Source organism: Dendrobates tinctorius, unplaced genomic scaffold, assembly GCF_039654945.1.
Source record: "Dendrobates tinctorius isolate UK_male_01 unplaced genomic scaffold, ASM3965494v1 ptg000530l, whole genome shotgun sequence".
Lineage (NCBI taxonomy): Eukaryota > Metazoa > Chordata > Amphibia > Anura > Dendrobatidae > Dendrobates > Dendrobates tinctorius.
This window is the reverse complement of record NW_027362189.1, coordinates 118,619-140,190: the sequence shown is the minus strand read 5'-3', so window position 1 is coordinate 140,190 and position 21,572 is coordinate 118,619. Positions and strand designations below refer to the sequence as shown.

The window sequence follows — 21,572 nt, the reverse complement described above, 5'->3', positions numbered from 1 at the left end:
ATACAATATATGGTCATGATTCCCCCAACTGTAGAGACTGCTGGATGCGGTTCACATAGATATGGTACAGGGTGAGGGTCCAAGGAGATATATGGTGTCCTCAAGGTCACTAACTATAAATTATTGACATACAAGAAAAGATTAGTGAAAATAAAGAGTAAAAATTAAAAACAATATAAAAACAACACACTGCCAGAAAAAAGGAGGGAGTGTGATATAGACCTGTGGAGGAAAAGGGACAGGAGGAATTCTCATTACCTATATATTATATGCCTATAAATATACCCATATCTCCATATGGAATATACTATAAAGAGAATAATGCAAATCATCCCATTGGGAATCCATTAACAAAAAAGAAAATAATATCCGGGACCAATTGATGCATAATTCTTAAATCCCCAAAGACTATAGGAATGGGGCGAAGCTCAAAACTTCATTGAGTCCATTAGGGGTCATGGTGTCCAGTTGAACGAACCACCTGAGTTCCATCTGTGATAAAAAATGTTTGTTGTCACCACCCCTAATCCCCATATAAAGCGCATCAATCCCTCTAGTTCTCTTCTCATCAGATGGGACAAGGGAACTCCAGATTAGACAGAGAATTTACTGTGGAACTTCAAACGTGATTTACTATGCCACGTGCCCTTGTCCCAAAATATATGTGGGTCTGACAACGAGAGAACTCAGGATTCGAGTGCGCGAGCATGTGCGGGACATTGGCGCGGCCAAGACAGTGTCCGATATTGGGGATCTGAAAACCATTCCCCAACATTATAGATCATGTCATAATAGCGATGCGACCTTATTGAAGATTAGAGGGATTGATGCGCTTCATATGGTTTATGCGGCTTCATACTCTAATTACCCCAGAGAGGTTTCACCACTAGTTACTCATTTATTACTGATGGAGACTGTGGAGTTTGGTCATTTCAGTAGTTCCTAATCAGGCCCCATTATTAATATCTGACGTGTGTCACTTTATGTGGTGGTAAGTTTGGAATTCTTCACAAAGGATAATAGAAAACAAATGGATCTTAGAAATTATTTTCCAGCTTCGCACTATACCCTACATACGGTTGTACACTACTGTCTGGACACATGGCAGTGATCAGAAGGGAAGGAGCGCCATTTAGCTATTTGAATGCAGATCTAGCTGGAATAGTTTGCAGACACAATGTATTGGGAGCACTGTTCATGGTCACCTGGCAGCTCAAAAGATGTCCACCATGAACATGCTTGGCTCTATCTTCTCTGCTTTCTATATCCCAAGGATTGCCTTGCTCATCGCCCTTTAACACCCATACATGAATCTGGACTTACACAGGGACCCCTAGGCTTGGACCATGGTGTTACCTGCTATTCTGTGGTGTTAGATGGCAAGAAGAATAGTCAGGTAGCTGGGTCAGAACCAGAAGGACAGAATACAGAATCAGAAGACACAAGAGTAGTCAGTAAACGGGCCACGGTCACAGTAGGAAACAAATACACAATCCGCAAGCTGAGCACAGAGGACTGAACCAGAGGAGAACAGCGCTGTATCTGGCAGATTCCGGCCATGTGCTTTGTGCTTTAGTAGGGTGTGGTGCTTTCCAATTGGCTGAAGTAGGGAGCAGATTACTCCAGCTGGACAGCAGGAACAGATCCCAGATGAGATTGGACACACCATATGCAGAAGCCCTAATATAACTAAATGACAGAAAACCAGAATAGTAGAAATCCCCATAAAGTGATTCCATTTTATAAATTAATTCACTGAGGGTTATAATCCTTAGGAGGAGTGAATATTTTGACTCCACAGCCACTTTCAGGAAATTAACACACAGTGGATGTTGGAGTGAAAATTACACATTTGCCATTTTCTTACCCAGCACATAGTGCCCAGATTGTGCTCCAGGAGACACACACCGCAAATTAAGTGGGTTCTTCTCACTATAATATTGCTAAATACAGGGATCCTAAATGTAGTTTGCGCACACTGCAAGACTCCGAAGTGAGAGCGGATTTTGCTGGATTGGTTTATGGAAACCTTGTTGCTTTTCAGCAGCCTTTGAGTCACTAATAGTGCGGGAACCTCTGTTTTTCCATTGACAGATGATGGACCTGAGTGGGGACTTGTTTTTTGTGAGATGAGAATTGGTATTATTTTCACCTACATAACATTGATTGGTTTCTTTATATTCGATATTTGGGAGGCAGAATGAACAAACAGTTGAACACCGCACACTACTGGTTCATCCAACAAGGTTTTCTATTAGACTGTGAACTGTCATTGTCTTGGGAAATAATTAAAGTTTTTTACATAGCTTGCCATTTTTATGGATGGTATAAGTAGAAACGTTCAAAAATATAAAAAACTCAAGGATATTTTATTTTAAAAAGTTTTTTTTTATCTTAGCAGATGTCTGTACCAGGAGATCAGAGGGACAGCTGACATCTTCAACTTTCAAATCTGATGATCTTGAGATCCTACAAGACACAACTGAAGTGATTACTGTTATTCCAGATATATTATCTATTCACAGCAAAGATCTGTCATCTGATCCTATGAAACAGGTCCCATCTTCTGATTCATTACTGACTACTAAGGAAAATCAAAGTCACAAAAGAGGCATTAAAAAACAAACTGCTCCTAAAGCAAAGAAGTCATTTTCATGTTCAGAATGTGGGAAATGTTTTAACAAGAAATCTCATTTTGTTACACACCAGAGAACACACACAGGGGAGAAGCCTTTTTCATGTTCAGAATGTGGGAAATATTTTGCATCAAAATCAAATTTTGTTATCCACCAGAGAACTCACACAGGGGAGAAGCCTTTTTCCTGTTCAGAATGTGGGAAAAATTTTGCACAGAAATCAAATTTTGTTATCCACCAGAGAACTCACACAGGGGAGAAGCCTTTTTCCTGTTCAGAATGTGGGAAATGTTTTAATAATAAATCTGATTGTGTTAAGCACCAGATAATCCACACAGGAGAGAAGCCTTTTTCGTGTTCAGAATGTGGGAAATGTTTTAATCTGAAATCGGTTCTTGATAGACACCAGAGAGCACACACAGGGGAGAAGCCTTTTTCCTGTTTACAATGTGGGAAATGTTTTAACACTAAATCTGATTGTGTTAATCACCAGAGAATCCACACAGGGGAGAAGCCTTTTTCCTGTTCAGAATGTGGGAAATGTTTTAACACTAAATCAGATTTTGTTAAGCACCAGAGAATCCACACAGGAGAGAAGCCTTTCTCATGTTTAGAATGTGGGAAGTGTTTTAGACAGAATTCACATTTTCTTACCCACAAGGGAACTCACACAGGGGAGAAGCCTTTTTCATGTTCAGAATGTGGGAAATGTTTTATGAATAAATCATATTGTGTTAGGCACCAGAGAACTCACACAGGGGAGAAGCCTTTTTCCTGTTCAGAATGTGGGAAATGTTTTACCACTAAATCAGAATGTCTTAAGCACCAGAGAATCCACACAGGGGAGAAGCCTTTTTTATGTTCATAATGTTATAATGTTAGAATAGTTTTAACCAAAATTGAATCTTCTTAAATGGGTTGTCTCTTGTCATTCCTCATGTTTGCTGACGAAAGGATAAAACTAAACCTTATTGCAAATGTAAAACTATACCCATAATTCACCCCCTGAAGGTTAGTCGGAAAGTGACTAATAGAAAAAACATATACCCCACATCTCAGTATATAGGGTGAGGTGACGTTTACACACTCACTCTCATTTCTATGGGTTTCATCGTCCTCACCAAAGGTGACTCATTAAGAGACTATTTAATATTGACCTATATTCAAGAGAGACTAAATGAGAAAAAAAAAAACTAAAATCATATATCATGTTATCCGAAACAGAAAACTAACCACATATTGGCAGATCCCAAACACCAAACTATATACTTCGGAAGCTTATAAGCCACTCCAGTGTCAGGAATAGATAGTATGAATTTGAATTTACCAAACGGTTGCAATGAAATAAAGAGTGAAAAATTTAAAGGGGTCTGAATACTTTCCATACCCGCTGTATCAGTAAAAATAACTCCTCTTTATTAGGTAAAGTATAAAAGAATTGCACCATTTTCCGATACCCGTCACGTCTCCATTTTTCATGATCTCGGATCGGGTGAAAGACTATTTTTTGTGTGCCGAGCTGACGATTTTAATGGAGACCATTTTGGTGCAGATATGATCTTTTGGTCATCCTTTATTGCATTTTAATGCAATGTTGCGGCGACCAAAAAAAGTAATTCTGGCGTTTTGACATTCTTTCTCGTTACGCCATTTAGTGATTGGGTTAATTCTTTTTATATTGATATATTCTGAATATGGCTATAACAAATATGTGTTTGTCTGATTTTTTACTGTTTTATTTTGAAAGGGGGTGACTTGAACTTTTATATTTTTTTATATTTTTTAAAACATTTTTTTTACTTTTAGCATTGTGAAGACATACAGCATTGTATCTTAATTAACCAGACAGCTATTTTTAGCAAATGAAGAATAATAGAATGTTATCTGTATATTGGCTTTAAATTTAAGTGTTGATTTCTGGTTGGTCAAGAAAACAGACTTTTGTTTGTGTAAGTCGGTAATATTGACTTTTATTGTGCGCTTATCCTTGATCACTGGTGATGTTTGCTGATATGCTAATTATGCATTGTGTTATGGAACCAGTTTGTTGACTTCTAAAGCAGAGAGGGAAAAACTATGCAAATAGTTTAAATAATCAAGTAATGCTATAATAATCTCACCTCCATTCTTACCCTTTATGTAAATACTGAATGAGGGACACTTGTTAAGTGTAAAAATGGGTTACATGCCTCTGTATAAAGAGACTGAGAGAGAAACAGCCAGAGAGATTCTGCCAAGACATCCATACATCCCAAAAGGACAAGAGACAGGACAGCAGCCACAACATCATCACAAGGGACACGGATCTATCATTCTATAGGAAACAACCTAGGGGTTTTCAGCCTTGGTCGGAAGAATACACATCTGCTCCATTGACCATCACTGAACCATGGATATGTTCGGAGAAGCCAGATTGTGATCTTTGGATCAACTGGCCTTGTACCTTGTATGGACTCAATGGACTGTCATCTTCTTACATTTATTGTTACCTCCTCTCTGTGTGCGTGCCACAGGTGGAGTAGTCGACCCTGGAAGATGAAGCCAGGCTGTGATCCTCGGATCAACTGTCCTTGTATGGACTGTCATCTTCTTATGCTTGTCGTTACCTCCTCTCTGTGTGTGTGACACAGCTGGGGTAGTGACCCTGGAAGATCTGAAATCACAGAAGCTATTATCCCGGCGGGTCAGTGGAAGGGTGAGACTCTGTAATGTGCCCCATCTTGGGTACTGTGCTGGGACTGTTCTATGTGTTATCTGCCTGTTTTGTGGTACAATAAAGCATCGCCCACACTGTTTTACCCTCACCCTGTGTTGTCTGAGTAGTGTTTTGCCCATGTTAAAAGGAATCATAGAATCATAGAATCATAGAGTTGGAAGGGACCTCCTGGGCCATCTGGTCCAACCCCCTGCTCAAAGCAGGATTCGCTAAATCATCCCAGTCAGATGTCTGTCCAGCCTCTGTTTGAAGACTTCCATTGAAGGAGAACTCACAACTTCTTTTGGCAGCCTGTTCCACTCATTGATCACTCTAACTGTCAAAAAGTTTTTTCTAATATCTAATCTGTGTCTCCTCCCATTCAGTTTCATCCCATTGCTTCTAGTCTTTCCTTGTGCAACTGAGAATAACGATGATCCTTCTACAATGTGACAGCCCTTTAGATATTTGTAGACAGCTATTAAGTCTCCTCTCAGTCTTCTCTTTTGCAAACTACACATTCCCAAATCCTGCAACCTTTCCTCATAAGACAGGGTTTGCAGACCGGTCACCATTCTGGTCGCTCTTTTCTGTACTTGCTCCAGTTTGTTGATGTCTTTTTTAAAATATGGTGCCCAAAACTGGACACAATATTCCAGATGAGGTCTGACCAAAGAGGAGTAGAGGGCAATAATGACTTCACGTGATCTAGACTGTATGCTTCTGTTAATACATCCTAGAATTGCATTTGCCTTTTTTGCTGCTGCATCACACTGTTGACTCATATTCAGTCTGTGATCTATTAGTATACCCAAGTCTTTTTCACATGTGCTGTCACTTAGCCCTATTCCTCCCATTCTGTATATGCTTTTTTCATTTTTATTGCCCAGATGTAGTACTTTGCATTTTTCCCTGTTAAAAAACATTCTGTTAGTTGCTGCCCACTTCTCCAGTTTATTTATATCTTTTTGAATCCTCTCTCTCTCTTCTCTAGTATTAGCTATCCCTCCTAGCTTTGTGTCATCAGCAGAGCGATCAGGAGAGCGGGAGTTCGGCGAGATGATCCTTAGTTCATGTGGTTTTGGCTAGTGGGTGGCGCTCATAGCATTCCGGCAGTGACAAGCATAGAGGTCTGCTGGAGATCACTGGTTGTCATGCCAACCCGTCGGTGACCCATGATCATGTGACGGGGTCACTGTTGGGTGGATTTCCGGCGCGCTTGCTGGAAGTGCACATTAAATGCCGCTGTCAGAGGCTGATAGGGGCAAATGGCAGCTGTTCAATACAGCTAACATGTGCCGGAAAGGATGTGAGCTCACCGCCGGAGCCCAGATCAAAGGGGGAAGTACATTTACGCCCGATGTCAGAAAGGGGTTAAAGGGGATTGTCTTTACAGAGACAAAAGTGGTAATCAATCATGTATACGTACAAATAATTACAGAAATACACAGCTCCTAATGGTAAATAGTATAGAGTTACCACAAGAAAATATAATTTGTGTAAATCATGTGTAGATATAAAAATTCAGGCAAATGTCAAATGTTGTAGCGCCATCTAGTGGCCGTGTGCAAAAGTGCCATCATAGAGTAACATGTATCCTAAGAGAGCGTCACTATCAAGGGGGAGATGAGATAAGTGCTCCGTATTTATTGAGTGTAAGATAAATCCATACATAGATATATGTAACCGGATTGTAGATCTATCACTGGATATCCGTGTATAAGGGGAATAGATCCTGTGCACTTATAGATTTTTTGGCGAAAAGAAAAAATATTCTGATACTAGAAAATCTACAATAATTTTTTCAACACAATATAGTACAGATTTTTATAATATCAAGAAAATTCTTCTGAAATATTTACCCATTCTTAATCAGGACCCAAAATTAAGGGAAATCTTGAGAAATAACAAAATTGAATTTATTGCCAAAAAAGCACCTTCTTTAAGGGATATCCTTTCCCCGAGTTATTTTTCTGAAAAATCCACCACTCCAACAACGTGGTTGGATATGAAAGGGTTTTTTCCATGTGGTGCAAGAAAGTGCAAGTGCTGTCATTTTGGGAAAAAATCGAAACTTTTTTCTTCATTTGCTTATAAAAAAACCTATGTAATGAACAATTTTATTAATTGTAGTTCTGACTATATCATATATTCAGTAGAATGCACCATTTGATCCAATATATTGGTTGTACTTCAGGACCCTTAGGCATATTCGTAAGCATCTGAGCGATATTGAGAGCACTACGGCACTTACTATTTCTGCTGCATCTAGACATTTTGTGACAGTCCATGGAAGAAACACAGATTCATTTTCCTTTATGGGCATTGAGAAGGTTTTTCCACCTCCACGTGGCGGTAATTATAAACGCAAATTATTAAATAGGGAGAGTTTTTGGATTTTTACTTTAGGTAGTCGTACACCAGATGGCATGAATAAGAGACAGGACCTTATTACTTGTTATTGAATGTGTTTCCGTTTGGGGTTTTTTTTTTTTTTCAGAAAGAAGGATTAAAGGGAATCGAATAAGAAATAATAAATTTATAATTAAAATTGATGATCTATCCATCTGGTGAATGTATATTTATGCATATATATATATATATATATCTTTTGTTTGTTGTATTTTTGTGTCAAGATATTTATTTAGTGACATTATTATGACGTAGAATACTGGAACATTTTTTTTTCCCATATATATATATTTGTATACTTGTTAACTGATTTTTCATATGCTCTTTCCATGTATCACTATTGATTGTGGTTTTGTCATCATAGGGTTAAAGTATGGGAGGACTTACTCTTGATTTTAATTCCCCTTTTTTTTTCATCCCTTCCCCCTCTTCCTTATATATTGGTAGCTTAATTTTCAGTTGGACAGACCATGTAGAAGGCGTTAATTCGCCGAAACGCGTAGTCTGAGAGGCTAACCCCCCTTCCCCTAATCTATTTATCTACGGTCCAGAAGTGTGGATTTATTTTATGATGGACTTTAATAATAAAAATCTTTGCTAATGCAAGAAAAAACTTTTTAAACAAAATTTTGCATCCTGGATTTTGTCCGCTGGAGTTTAAAGTTACATTTCTTCATTTGAATCTTTCGTGGCTGGCTCCTGCTCTGGTCTCCGTGCAGACTTTCTCCTGGATTGATATTGGATCTCACACACCGGGGTGTACGGGTAAGCTGGCTTTGAAAATCTGGAGTTATTTTGTATAGATAAATAGCTTATATAATGAGAGGACACAGAGCAAAGGGTATAAATAGTGAGAGAATAAAGAGCTGACAGCGCATTACATCCCTGGAGTACAGAGAGGAGATATAAAGTGCAGCCAGTGCTATATGGGATATCCCAGGAATACAGCACAGCCCATATAGTGTAAAGGAGGAACCATCCTAACAAGAGATGGAGATTACAGATCCTACAGACGACATGCCGGGAGTGTACAGAGAAAGATGGCAGAGTCACCACTGTTCCCTCTTACGGGCGTTTCGCCACGTCAGCTTCCTCAGAGGGTACGGAAAAGTGTTTCCAACACACCAAGGTCCTGCACTAATCCAGGCAAGGGGAGTAACTCTGGGGTAAAGTGGGAGTGTTCCTAAAGGAATTGGGGCTGTTCCCTGGTCACATCTTCCCCAGTGAAGCAGGAGGATCAGGATGAAAGCCTGTTGGTAAGACCAAGATGAATAATGCTGCATAAAGCCATCTGGTAGCGATCAATCAGGTAAAGTGATAGTGAGGGGGGTCCGGAAACAGAACAATGCATGTGAAAAGAGCCAAATGTGACCCCACCAAGTGACCAGTGAAAGTGCAACTGTGCAACGGGTAAGAAAAGAGAATAAACAGTGATATGGTAAAGATATAAAGAGAAAAGCAGCTTAATAACAGTGATGATAATAAAATCTATGGGAAGTGTTTGTGGTGAAGTGTATACACTCCTAGAAATGTTTCCTCTACAATATAGAGATATAAATGATCAGTATTAGGACGTGTAACAAAGAGGAATCTGTTATTATATAGAGAGAATGTAATGAGCAATAAATGACGGGAATAATCGGGAATGAAATTGTTATTAATAATATAATGAGATCCCAGCACCTGACACTTCCCGGGATATATGGGCTTATATTAGAATCCCAATTACCAACTGGAAAGATAAAAACAAAGGGAAAAGGGCGGAACAAAAAACAAGCCCCAAACACCTCATAACCCACAATGTAAGGTCAGAAAAATACCGGAAAATATAAGTTTCTATTCACACTGCAATATTAGTCACCTGTGACCTGTGTCTCTCCCAGAAGAGAAGTCATCACAGCGTTATTCCCCGTAATAACCGTATAGAGGAGGAAATGATCGCGGAGAGAGCGTCCATTGTTAGAATAGTGGGGAGACACAGATGGGGTCCAATGCTCCTGACTGTCCGGATGTCTAGAGGATCGTCACCATCGGAGAGTAAAGTGCAGATCGGCGATCTTGTGACCGTTGTATTATGGGGAAATAAGAAACAAATAAGACACATTGAGATCAGAGAAAACTGTTTTATGTAATAAAGAGTGCAGAGAACGAATTCCACCAAACCCCCTATAGGAAAGGTGTTAAAGAAATGGTTAATCTTAGTTCTCTAAAATTCAGAAAATAACTGAAAAACAACTTATAACCCATGACACTATTTAATTGTTATCATCTGTCTACGTGGTTAGATAATTCTGCCAGTGGTCAGTTCCAAATTTCCCTCTCATTCCCAGAATGTCAAGGCCAACTCTTTATCTGGCCAAAAAGTACTAACGGATACGGTTCCACAAATTGTTAAATTGACATAAGGGAAATGCCATAATCCCACGTACTCCCCACACCCTCAATTAAATATATCTTATAACACATAATATACTCTGACATTTCTGTTATATAACTATCGTTCTTGCCAATTATTGTGTAAGCTATCCACCATTTTGTTAATTATAACACAACGTTACGGAAGTATCCATATTTGTTCATTTCCTCCTCTGTGATCCTATAAAAGATGCACCCATCTTAATAAAGGATGAGATTAACTTGAAAGACAAGCAACCTGTGTCTCTCTTTTTATTTCTCCACTCCTAGGATCCTAGGTAAGAGAAGCTCTAAGTGAGCTTTACCCGAGGTTGGTGACGAGAGAAAAAATCCCGATGCTGACAACTTGGAGGCCCACAGCGGGATTGCATTCCCCTTTAACTATCGATTTGGACTGAAAAAGATTGCCTTGCTTTGTCGGAGGGAGAGCAGAAAGGAGGACCCGGGTAAGTGAGCATTTTTGCGCGCATCCTTTCTTGTCTCCCTCAGACAAGGTAGGTAGGTCAGTCTGTCTGGATCTTTGAATGGGAATCCCCTCGGGTAGCAAAATTTAAATTTATTTTATATTTGTCTCTTTGCTTTAAACTATTTTGTTTTGTGTTTTTGTTTGTTGTTGCATATTTGCACTTGTTTATCTGTCTAAAAATACTAACCAGCTTAACATTCTAATATTGTGTGCTTAATTGTTGTTGCAAAGCAAAGACTGGGCAACAGACTAAAAGTGCTGCTAAAAATTTTCCTTTTCTAGATAATCTTAAATCTTAAAAAGGAGTGTGAGAGTGTGAGTTGTATGTTGTATGCAGTATGCAGAATTGAAAATAAAAAGTTATGTTGTGTTATACATGTTCCACCCTTCTCACTTTGATTGCTATTTTGGATTTTCCTTGGTTGGTGGATTATGTTATTATGTGTTTCTGTTGCTTTGCCAGTTGCTAAGTAGTAAAAGGATAAGTAAGTAGTAAAAGGATAAGAATTGGTTGATTTTTTGGTGTGAATCTGCAAAAATAAAATTAAAGGATTATCAAGGGAAATTTGATAAATGTCCTTTGCTCAGTGTGTTCAAAGCATAGTTATAAAGAGTTTGCAGACAGAGGCGACCCCACGTTATTGGAAGTCTGAGGAAAAGATCACTGGAGGAGTCGGCTGGTGGGCAGCCATAACGTGGCTTGGATCTGTGAGAGTGTATATATTGACTATAAATATTCATTTTAGAGTGCCTCGAGATACCCCGGTCAATTGTGAGATAGCGGAGGTATTGCAAAGATTTGGAAGTGCAGGAGCCAGTTACTGCCCGGTGGCTTTGAGACAGTTTGAGATGAATACTAGTCTGTGAAGTGTACGTATTACATGCCATGTGAAAATTGTTTGTGTTCGGTTACTATAGTTGAAAAAAATATTGGATGGTCTTTTCATGAAGCATTCTGTCTATTAGGCTTCTGTTGTTTTGGATCATTATAGTTGAAAAAAGAGTGAAAATATTAAGGTCTGATTGGTTTTTGGAAAGAATACATTTGACGCCAGTTGTTCCCCATCAGTACAGAAGAGCAAATAAGCTGTATAGAGTATTTTCTTGTCATGTAGTGCCACACCCACATGCACTATTGAAAAGTTGGTCATACATCTTAGAGACTAGATGGTACATGCCAAGTTGGCAAGATATAGTTTCACATGAATATTATTTTGATTTCTCTGAAACAGATTCAGGAATAGATTTGGCATGCTCAGAGTCTAGCGAGAATTCAGGTTCTGATTCTGATGTATGAGGAATATGTAGGGCTTGATTTTGGAATAATATTGTTTGTAGCGACATAGTTACCTGTTCTACAAGGTGTGTAGTAGAATCAGGACAGAACAGAAAGTACAAGTTCAGCTTGTTACCTTGGAAGCAGAGATTGCTGGGCATCATAATTGTCCAGTGGGATCCTGCTAGTATAGATATTGGAGCTGAAGATAGGAGTAGCTAACCTTGACAGCTTCTGATACAGATAGCCAGAGCTGAAGATAGGAGTAGCTAACCTTGACAGCTTCCGATACAGATAGTCAGAGCTGAAGATAGGAGTAGGTAACCTTGACAGCTTCTGATACAGATAGCCAGAGCTGAAGATAGAAGTAGCTAACCTTGACAGCTTCTGATACAGATAGCCAGAGCTGAAGATAGGAGTAGCTAACCTTGACAGCTTCTGATACAGATAGTCAGAGCTGAAGATAGGAGTAGCTAACCTTGACAGCTTCCGATACAGATAGTCAGAGCTGAAGATAGGAGTAGGTAACCTTGACAGCTTCTGATACAGATAGTCAGAGCTGAAGATAGGAGTAGCTAACCTTGACAGCTTCCGATACAGATAGTCAGAGCTGAAGATAGGAGTAGCTAACCTTGACAGCTTCTGATACAGATAGCCAGAGCTGAAGATAGGAGTAGCTAACCTTGACAGCTTCTGATACAGATAGTCAGAGCTGAAGATAGGAGTAGCTAACCTTGACAGCTTCCGATACAGATAGTCAGAGCTGAAGATAGGAGTAGCTAACCTTGACAGCTTCTGATACAGATAGCCAGAGCTGAAGATAGGAGTAGCTAACCTTGACAGCTTCCGATACAGATAGTCAGAGCTGAAGATAGGAGTAGGTAACCTTGATAGCTTCTGATACAGATAGCCAGAGCTGAAGATAGGAGTAGCTAACCTTGACAGCTTCTGATACAGATAGTCAGAGCTGAAGATAGGAGTAGCTAACCTTGACAGCTTCCGATACAGATAGTCAGAGCTGAAGATAGGAGTAGCTAACCTTAACATCTTCTGATTCAGATAGCTTTTTGCTATGGGTATTAAATTTACCAGGCCAGGATGAAACATGGATCCAAGATATAAAATGAGGGATCTGGTACGCTTGGGCAAAAAGTGGTGAGAAATGCTACAAAAATTTTAGAGCGAGAAGGAATGCCAAAGAATAGGTGTTTGGATGTTGAGAGATGGAAGCAATTTAGCAGAGAACATGATAAATGGATTGAGAAACATGGTTATGAGGAGCAGGTGGCCGCACGGATGAGAACAGCTGAGCAGCATGATCCATATTTTAATACTGATAATGATGGTGATGAGAGGGAGTTCACCCAGAACAGGAGAAGGAGAAATCAAATAGCGCAGGGACGAGCAGCAGCCCCTCCTTTACAGCGACAGCCTGTGTCCGCAGCTCCCTCCGCCCCTTTGAGTGAGAGTAGGGAAATCTCTCTTAGTGACTCAAATGTTACCAGTAGTTGCAGTCCTACAAGGGACAGAATCGCTAGTGAAAAAGGCATAGAATCCATGTCCACTGAGGCAGCAGTTTCCACTCCAACGGCTAGTACTGTGCCTTGTTTCTTCACCATGATTTTTGTCCCCACCAGACCTTCACATGTCAGGACTCCGTTCTGGTCAGATACCGGTGATTTACCAGACACCAGGAGCCCCATTCATTCAGTATGTGGGGGAGAGAATGATTTCTTCTGCATCTCAAATGCAGATGCGGTCGAGCCCCCTTACTTTTGAGTCTTCTCCTCCTACATATTCGGTTACCAGTCAATATCCTGCGCTTCCAAATGGGTCCCCAGATAGTTTTACCACTCCAATAAAAAGTTCTGGACAGGGGGAGCTGGAGGTCTCAGGGAGAAGTGGGGATGATTTTAATTTACAAATATCACCCACCCCTCCCAAAGTAGCCCCCAGGTAGCAAAGTTAAAGCTAATTAGGAAAAATAATGAGTGGAGATGTGAGGACAATCACCCACAGTAAGGATACTCAGGGTTATTCAAATAGAGCTATGAGATCCCTTACTTGGATTTGTAATAGGTGTAATAAACCGCAGGAGAAGGGAAAGGCAGAATGTGATTTTTGCAGTAGGGCTGAGAGAAATACTACAGTCAGCAGCTTCCCTGTGATAATTCAGACTACAAGCAGACCAACAGATGATGGAGATGATAAGGCAAAGATAGATACCACTACTTGGTATAAGCCATGGAGCAGATCTGAACAGCTAGCCATGGCAAACAGCTTCCCTGATCCCTATAAGAATCCCTTAGGATTCTATAGAGCAGTGGAAGGGGTCGCTGATAATTATGACGCAGCTTGGAATGATCTGGAAATATTGTGTCGAATATCTGCTGGAGTGCCTTTGCTTGAGAAAATAAGGGCAGTCCCTGCAGATACTAACTTGATTCAGGAAGTTCCAGAGGATAAGAAAACTAGAGAATCTGGGCGGCAGTTTATAGCAAGGTTACATGTGGTAGCCAAGAAGCTAACAGAAGAGTTGACTTCAGGGTTACCTGAAGTATTTCAGGAATCAGATGAGCCTATTGACAAGTTCCATGCCAGGTGTGCAGCAGTGTTCACAGACCATGACTATGACCTGAAAAATCCTAGGGAAGCTAGGTTTCTAAAAAACATGTTCCTAACAGGATTAAGGGAAGACCTGAGAGCTGAAGTGATGAAAGTAAGACCTGAATGTGTATTTGCTACCTTGGAAAATTCTCTTCCCGTATTCCGGGGGATAGAAGCCCAAATTAATAATCGTAAAGTAAAAAACAGCAGAAACCAGTCCCGTCATGGTAAATATACCTGTTATTGATCCCAGCAATGCCTTCTTCTCGGTGCCAATTGATGAGGAGAGCCAACTGCTGTTTGCTTTTACACATGCTGGCAAGCAGTACTGTTGGACACGGTTGCCTCAAGGGGGAGCTACTTCCCCCTCTGTGTTCTCTGAGGCAATGGCTGGAATCCTTCTTTCTTGGCACCCTGAAAGGGAAGATGTGCAGTTGCTACAGTATGTGGATGATTTACTTCTTTGTACCCCAGATAGACAGGTGTGTCTAAAGGAAACTGCTTCATTACTGATATTTTTATATCATGAAGGATGAAAGGTGTCAAAGGACAAATTACAGGTAGCAAAGGAAAAGGTCATTTTCTTGGGACATTGCATCTCACCTCAATTAAAACACATAACACCACAAAGGAAGCAGGCCATAAGCCAAGCCATTGAGCCCACTTCGGATACTAGACTGAGAACATTCTTGGGATTGATTGGTTACTGCAGAGAGTGGGTTCCTGCTGCATCACAAATGATGCAGCCTCTCTTTGATGTGCTATCTGCATGCAATAAGGGGCAGCCATACCAGCTGACCCCGGAAGCCAAAGAGGGGTTCAGAGACCTAAAGGAGGCCATTGTCTCTGCACCAGCCCTTGGAATTGCAAACTATAACCTGCCTTTCCGTTTGTACTCTCATGAATCTGGGGGACATGCTAAGGGGGTGCTTACACAACAACATGGAGGGAAGCATCACCCCCTAGGATACTATTCAGCCAAACTTTACACAGTTGCACAAGGAGCACCAACATGCATCAGAGCAGTCGCTGCTTGTACAATACTGAAGGAAAAAGTTGCAGACTTGGTGCTGGACAATCCCTTGGAAATTCTAGTGCCACACTCTGTGCAGGAGCTGCTGCTCCAAGCAAGGACAAAACATTTGTCCATGAACAGGTTAACAAAGTACGAAGTGGCTCTGCTTACACCCCCAAATGTGACTATAAAAAGGTGTACAGTTCTGAACCCCGCTACTGTGTTACCAGACACTGATGATTCAGAAACAATTGAAGCTCAGCATGATTAATTTGAGCTCATGGAGGCAGAACACAACCACTTGCCAATGTGCAAGAGACACCGATTTCTAATGCAGACTTAGAGTTGTATGTAGACGGATCACGGTTTTACCAAAATGGTGTACCTCACACAGGGTATGCAATTGTAGATCAGCATGAGGTGGTGAAGAGTGAAGCACTGCCAGCCGAAATGTCTGTGCAGGAGGCTGAATTGAAAGTGCTCGCTCAGGCGTGTGTAATCGCTGAACATTTGACAGCAAATATCTTCACAGATAGCCGCTATGCATTTGGCATCTGCCATGATTATGGTCCCATATGGAAGAGCAGAAAGCTTGTTGGTTCCTCTGGTAAGCCCATTAAAAATGCAGATTTGGTGGCCCAGCTCCTTAGAGCATTGGAGCTGCCAAAAAAAGTTGCTATAGTGAAAGTGCAGGCTCACACTAAGGAGCGCACTAAGGAAGCCGAAGGCAACAACCGAGCTGATATTGCAGCCAAGGCTGCTGCTTTGTCCCCACAGGAACATACACTGTACAGGTGTCGGGGGGAGGTGGATCTTCAATTACTCCAGAGACTGCAAGAACAGGCCTCTGCACCAGAAAAGGAGGAATGGCAAAGGCACGCAGGTGTGAAGGAAGAAGATGGATTGTGGAGAGCGGATGGTAGGTATTGCTTGCCCAGGGCATTGTTCCCTATGGTGTGCTCCCTCTCCCACGGACTAACACACCAATCCAAGGATGGAATGGTAAGCCAGGTAAAAGCAAGTTGGGTCGCACCAGGGTTACATTATGCTGCTACAAAATTCGTACAGGGATGTGTAATCTGTGCATGCCATAATGTGGGAAAAACAGTGAAGGTGCCACCAAAGTGCACCCCCAGGCCATTGTACCCTTTTCAGCGACTGCAGATTGATTTCATTCAGCTTCCAAGGGAAGGCAACTATGAATACGTGCTGGTATGTGTGGATCTTTTTTCCAACTGGCCAGAGTCATGGCCCTGTGCTCATGCAAATGCACGTACTGTGGTTAAAAAGTTGATATCAGAAGTTGTTTGCAGATTTGGAGTACCAGAGGTAATCGAAAGTGACCGAGGTAGTCACTTTACTTCACAGGTGTGCCAAGGAATCACTCGAGCCTTAGGGATGGAGCAATCATTTCACACTCCCTATCATCCTCAGAGCAGTGGTAGGGTGGAAGGGTTAAATGGTACACTGAAATTGAAAATTCAAAAGGCAATGGCAGAGACAGGTAAACCATGGACTGAGTGTCTTCCCATTGCATTGTACACTGTTAGGGTAACTCCCAACAGAAAGACAAGTTTAAGTCCATATGAAGTGTTGTTTGGGAGCCCTCCCAAGACAGGATTGTACTTTCCCCAGCAGATGCAGGCCTCTCATTCAAATATGACGGCCTATGTAGGCGCATTACAACAGGTATTGCAGCAAATTCATATGCGTGTTTTCAGTTCCCTTCCAGATCCGTCCTCCTTATCAGGCTCACATGATCTTAAGCCTGGAGATTGGGTGGTGACGTGAAAGCATCTAAGGAAAAGTCTGGATCCTCGCTTTGAAGGACCCTACCAGGTCCAGCTGACCACGCCTACATCTGTTAAGCTGGATGGAAAAAACACCTGGATTCACGCTTCTCACTGCAAGAAGTTCCACAGAAACTAAGAAGGATGGAATTTGGGCAGTACTATCCATTCTTGCTCCTCACTGTGATGTCGTCTATGCAATGTAAAAAAGATAATGATGTTTTTGAACCATGGGATAGTGATGTATCAAAACAGTGGGCTAATAAATTTGTCCAGTACCATAGCTATATTGCCCAGGTCCGAAATTTATCCAATTGTTGGATTTGTTCTCATGCTCCCATTGCTGCAAAAACTATGCCATATTTCGTAACTCCACTAACAGAGGAGGAGCTGTTCAGGGGAGGGTGTTGGGAAATGCGGGCCCTCAATCTGGCTGAACAACAGAGTCAGACCTCTGCTGCCTTGCCTATTACAGGTTGGACAAAGCAGCCATGGTTTCAAATAAATCTCACTAGGAGACAGGAACCTGTAGATAAACGACCGATCAATCTATTCGAATTTAAGGAATATGATGGAAACTGGGGAAACAAGGCTACTGATAAAAATTATATAGGGAAAGTGCCTGATCAGGAGCTAAAACTTAGCTTTGCAGTAAAAACTCCCTTTTCTCTGGGAGATAAACAAATTTGCAGTAACCAGGTGTGTTTGGAACGATTCCTACATGATACTAATTGGACAAGGAATCATTCATTCCTTTATGGCAATACAACACAGTGCACGGCAAGAGAGGCGGTTCATGTAGATGAAGAAACCAGAGAAGGTCAGTATGGAGATGGAGCAGCTGAAATGTCTATAAGCCTCAATACAGAACCGGAATGCCAACCATTACGATATTATAGGGCAGTCACTACAGATTTAGATGATTCCTGGTGCCTTTATACTGACACTACCCGGTTGGTTTCAATAGCGATAGCTTTCCTTAATGAATTTCAGTTTGAATTACCAAAAGGAGTTTATATAGTCTGTGGAAGTAATGCATATAGATGGATTCCTAAAGGAGCTGAAGGTGCATGTACACTAGCTAAATTAGAGCCAGCCACCTGGGTATGGAATGAGAATAACTTTCCTTATAAAAATGTTCCTGGTCACATGATAGCGAAACGCAGTGCACCCTCACCCCAGCCACCTAAGCATCTAATGCACACCCCATGGTACCTTAAGACAGGGATGGTTCTTACTGGTCCTCTGGGAGTTATGTTCGGAACTTTAAGAAATGCTCAGATGATAGAAGAATTGGGTGATATTTTTGATAATGTGACAGAGTATCTATTTGATGCCATCAATGTAGGATCTGCTTATATGAGACAGCTCATTGTTATAACTAATCAACATTCTATGGTGCTTGACTATCTTACGGCATCTCAAGGGGGATTCTGTCAGGTAGTGGGACCCGCATGCTGTCACTATATCGATCCATCTGGATTGATGAGAGTTACTCATGATATAGAACAAGCCAGGCTGATCAAGGAAGGAATACGAAAGGTTAATGCCTTAGAAGATTTGCCCTTTCCTGAATGGCTCGCATGGTTAAATCCTTTAAATCTGTTTAAGGGGATAGGCGGATGGATATCAGGAATAATTCATTTTTTAATTCAAGCAGTTTTTGTAATATTGGTTATTGCTGTAACGATAAGACTATTTGTTCTGCTCATAAGGAAAATTCTTGGTTCTAATTGTAAATGTTTTCCAGGTAAAGGTAGTGCTAAAATTGAGGCCAATTCAGGAATCAATCAGACGCAAGGGATGACAACCTTTATAACCACTGTTCAGCGTAAATGTATATTCTGCAACAAGCAAACGTCAGTGGACCTGGCTGATTGTCTGCATTGTGGAAAACCACTGGTCTGAACAAAGATAAAGAGAAGAACTTCAGGAAGAACTACAACGATGAAGATTACATGCATTATGGACTTCAAATGATTAAATGATTAACAATTACTAATGAATAAAGATATAAAATATATATACATATCAATATATCAAAATATATGTTACAATATATTACCATAATTATGAATTTATTATGTCTCGTTAACACGTTACTCACAAAATAGACATAACTTCCCTCAATAAAATCTGTATTCCTCTGAGATAGGGCAATAAGTAGAACAGAGGTAGGGAAAGAAGGTCTGATTCCCAGGTATAACCTGAATGGATACACAGCAGGACTGGTATCCCATGATATACATAGGACAAGCCGTGTATTTTGTGAAGTAGGGTTATCTTGCAGGCCTCGGATAAAGGCAAGGATAGATAGAGGTAGGTAGACAGAATGATAAAAAGAGGGGAGTTGTCAAAGAAATGGTTAATCTTAGTTTCTGTAGACCAGAAAAATAACTGAAAAAAACTTGTAACCCATGACACTATTTTAATTGTTATCATCTGTCTACGTGGTTAGACAATTCTGCCAAGTGGTCAGTTCCAAAATTCTCTCTTTTCTTAGAATAATGTCTAAAATGTCAAGGCCAAGTATTTTGGCCTGTTAGTATTACCGGATGCAGTTCCACAAATTGTTAAATTGATATCGAGGAAGTGCCATATTCCCGTCATCCCCAATTAGACACATAATATATCATTTTGTCATATCTGTTATATAACTATTGTTTTTGCCAACTATCCACCATTTCGAAATTGTTACATAATATTACGGAAATTGTCTATATTTGTCTATTTCCTCTTTTGTGATCCTATAAAAGAAGTACCCATCTTAATAAAGGGGAGAGATTAACTTGAAAGACAAGCCTCCTGTGTTTTTTTTTTACGTCTCCATTCCTAGGATCCTAGGTAAGAGAAGCTCTAAATGAGCTTTACCCGAGGTTGGTGATTAGAGAAAAAATCCCGGCGCTGACAGTAATTGGTAATGCCAACTTGTCAGTTGTTATGTGCGGAGACTGATCTGAATACTGACGGGCATGTTGTAGCTCGTATTTAACTACTGCCCTCTGCTGCTCACAAACACTTGCCAACATATGTAATGTGGGGTTCCAGAGTATGGTCATGTCGCACACCAGTGTGTGAAGTGGCACTTGCAAGAGCTGCTGAAGCACTGCTAGATCAGCGGCAGCTGTAGCTGTCTTGTGGAAATGTGCGCACACGAGGCGTTCCTTCACAAGTAGCTCAGGCAAATCGGGGTGTTATGCCTGTGTGGTAACTCACTTGGGAAATAGGTTATACACTAAATAGCTGCAACTGACCCTGACGGTTCTTGTACAGAATAGATCTCTTGGCACCGCAGTCCCTAGTGGTGCCTACGGGGCAGAGCTAGCCTAACCACAGACTAGGAGATGGCAACTTGGACCTATCTGCCTAAAAGGCTGTCAAATTGCTTCATGTTCCTTCTAAAGAACTGGAGGGCAGAGCAGAATGTGAATTCAAGTAGTTATTCCTTCCAGATTAAATATTAGAACATCCATGGTACAAGATTAAAAACATGTTCATTCTGACGCGTTTCTGGCTGAAGACCTTAGTTGTAAAATAATCTTGTACCATGAATGTTCTAATTTTTAACCTGGATGGAATAAAGGTGACTTGAATTTTATTTTATATTCTTCTGTGATGCGCTTCTTTCTTTTCTTATGTATCTATCACCAGTAGTCAACAGTTGCTGGATTTAGTCACAACTGACTGACGAAGCGGCGATACGCGTGGGGCCTCTTCCCACTCTCTCTTCTTGTCCCCCTCCGGACTTCTTGCCGCCCCCATGTCAGTGTCTGGCTTTCTCATTTTGGGTGATCATACTTTTATTTCATTATAGCATTCTCAGTCAGTTATGCCCATTTTTTGACGTCATCTGTATTGTCACAACTATTTTAGGGTGACTTCTTTGCATACATGCTTTGGTATATGTGGGAGTCTCTATTTTTTGACTGTTTATACCTGTGCAATGGCAAATGATGTTGATTAGTCGCATCCTGCATGTACCATCACCCATTCTGTCTATATTTGTAGTTATAGGTTCATTTATCATTATCACCGTATGACACATGTATTTTCTTTCTGCATATGCTGGGGGGGCTGCCATTCACCCATTACATGGGTTGTATTTAAGGCTTATGGGCCTTTTGGGGAGTTTTGGGCTATTGGTTTGTTGTGTATTTTAAATGTTTTTAAAACATTGCAGACTGTGCCCTGCTACCTGCCACCACCGCACTCTAACAAGCATCTCTATTCTTCCGACAGGTATGTTCATTCACCCAGCTC

At 40.8% G+C, this 21,572-nt stretch overlaps 1 protein-coding gene across 1 annotated transcript in view; it reads right to left on the bottom strand.

Moving 5' to 3' along the window:
* The window catches only part of LOC141078246 (uncharacterized), a 53,264-nt gene extending 39,661 nt beyond the window's left edge, over positions 1 to 13,603 (bottom strand). Inside the window, exon 1 of the mRNA XM_073565071.1 lies at positions 13,403 to 13,603. Coding sequence (XP_073421172.1) covers positions 13,403 to 13,603 — 201 coding nt within the window. The remainder of the gene's footprint in view (positions 1 to 13,402) is intronic.
* Positions 13,604 to 21,572: the final 7,969 nt, after the last annotated feature.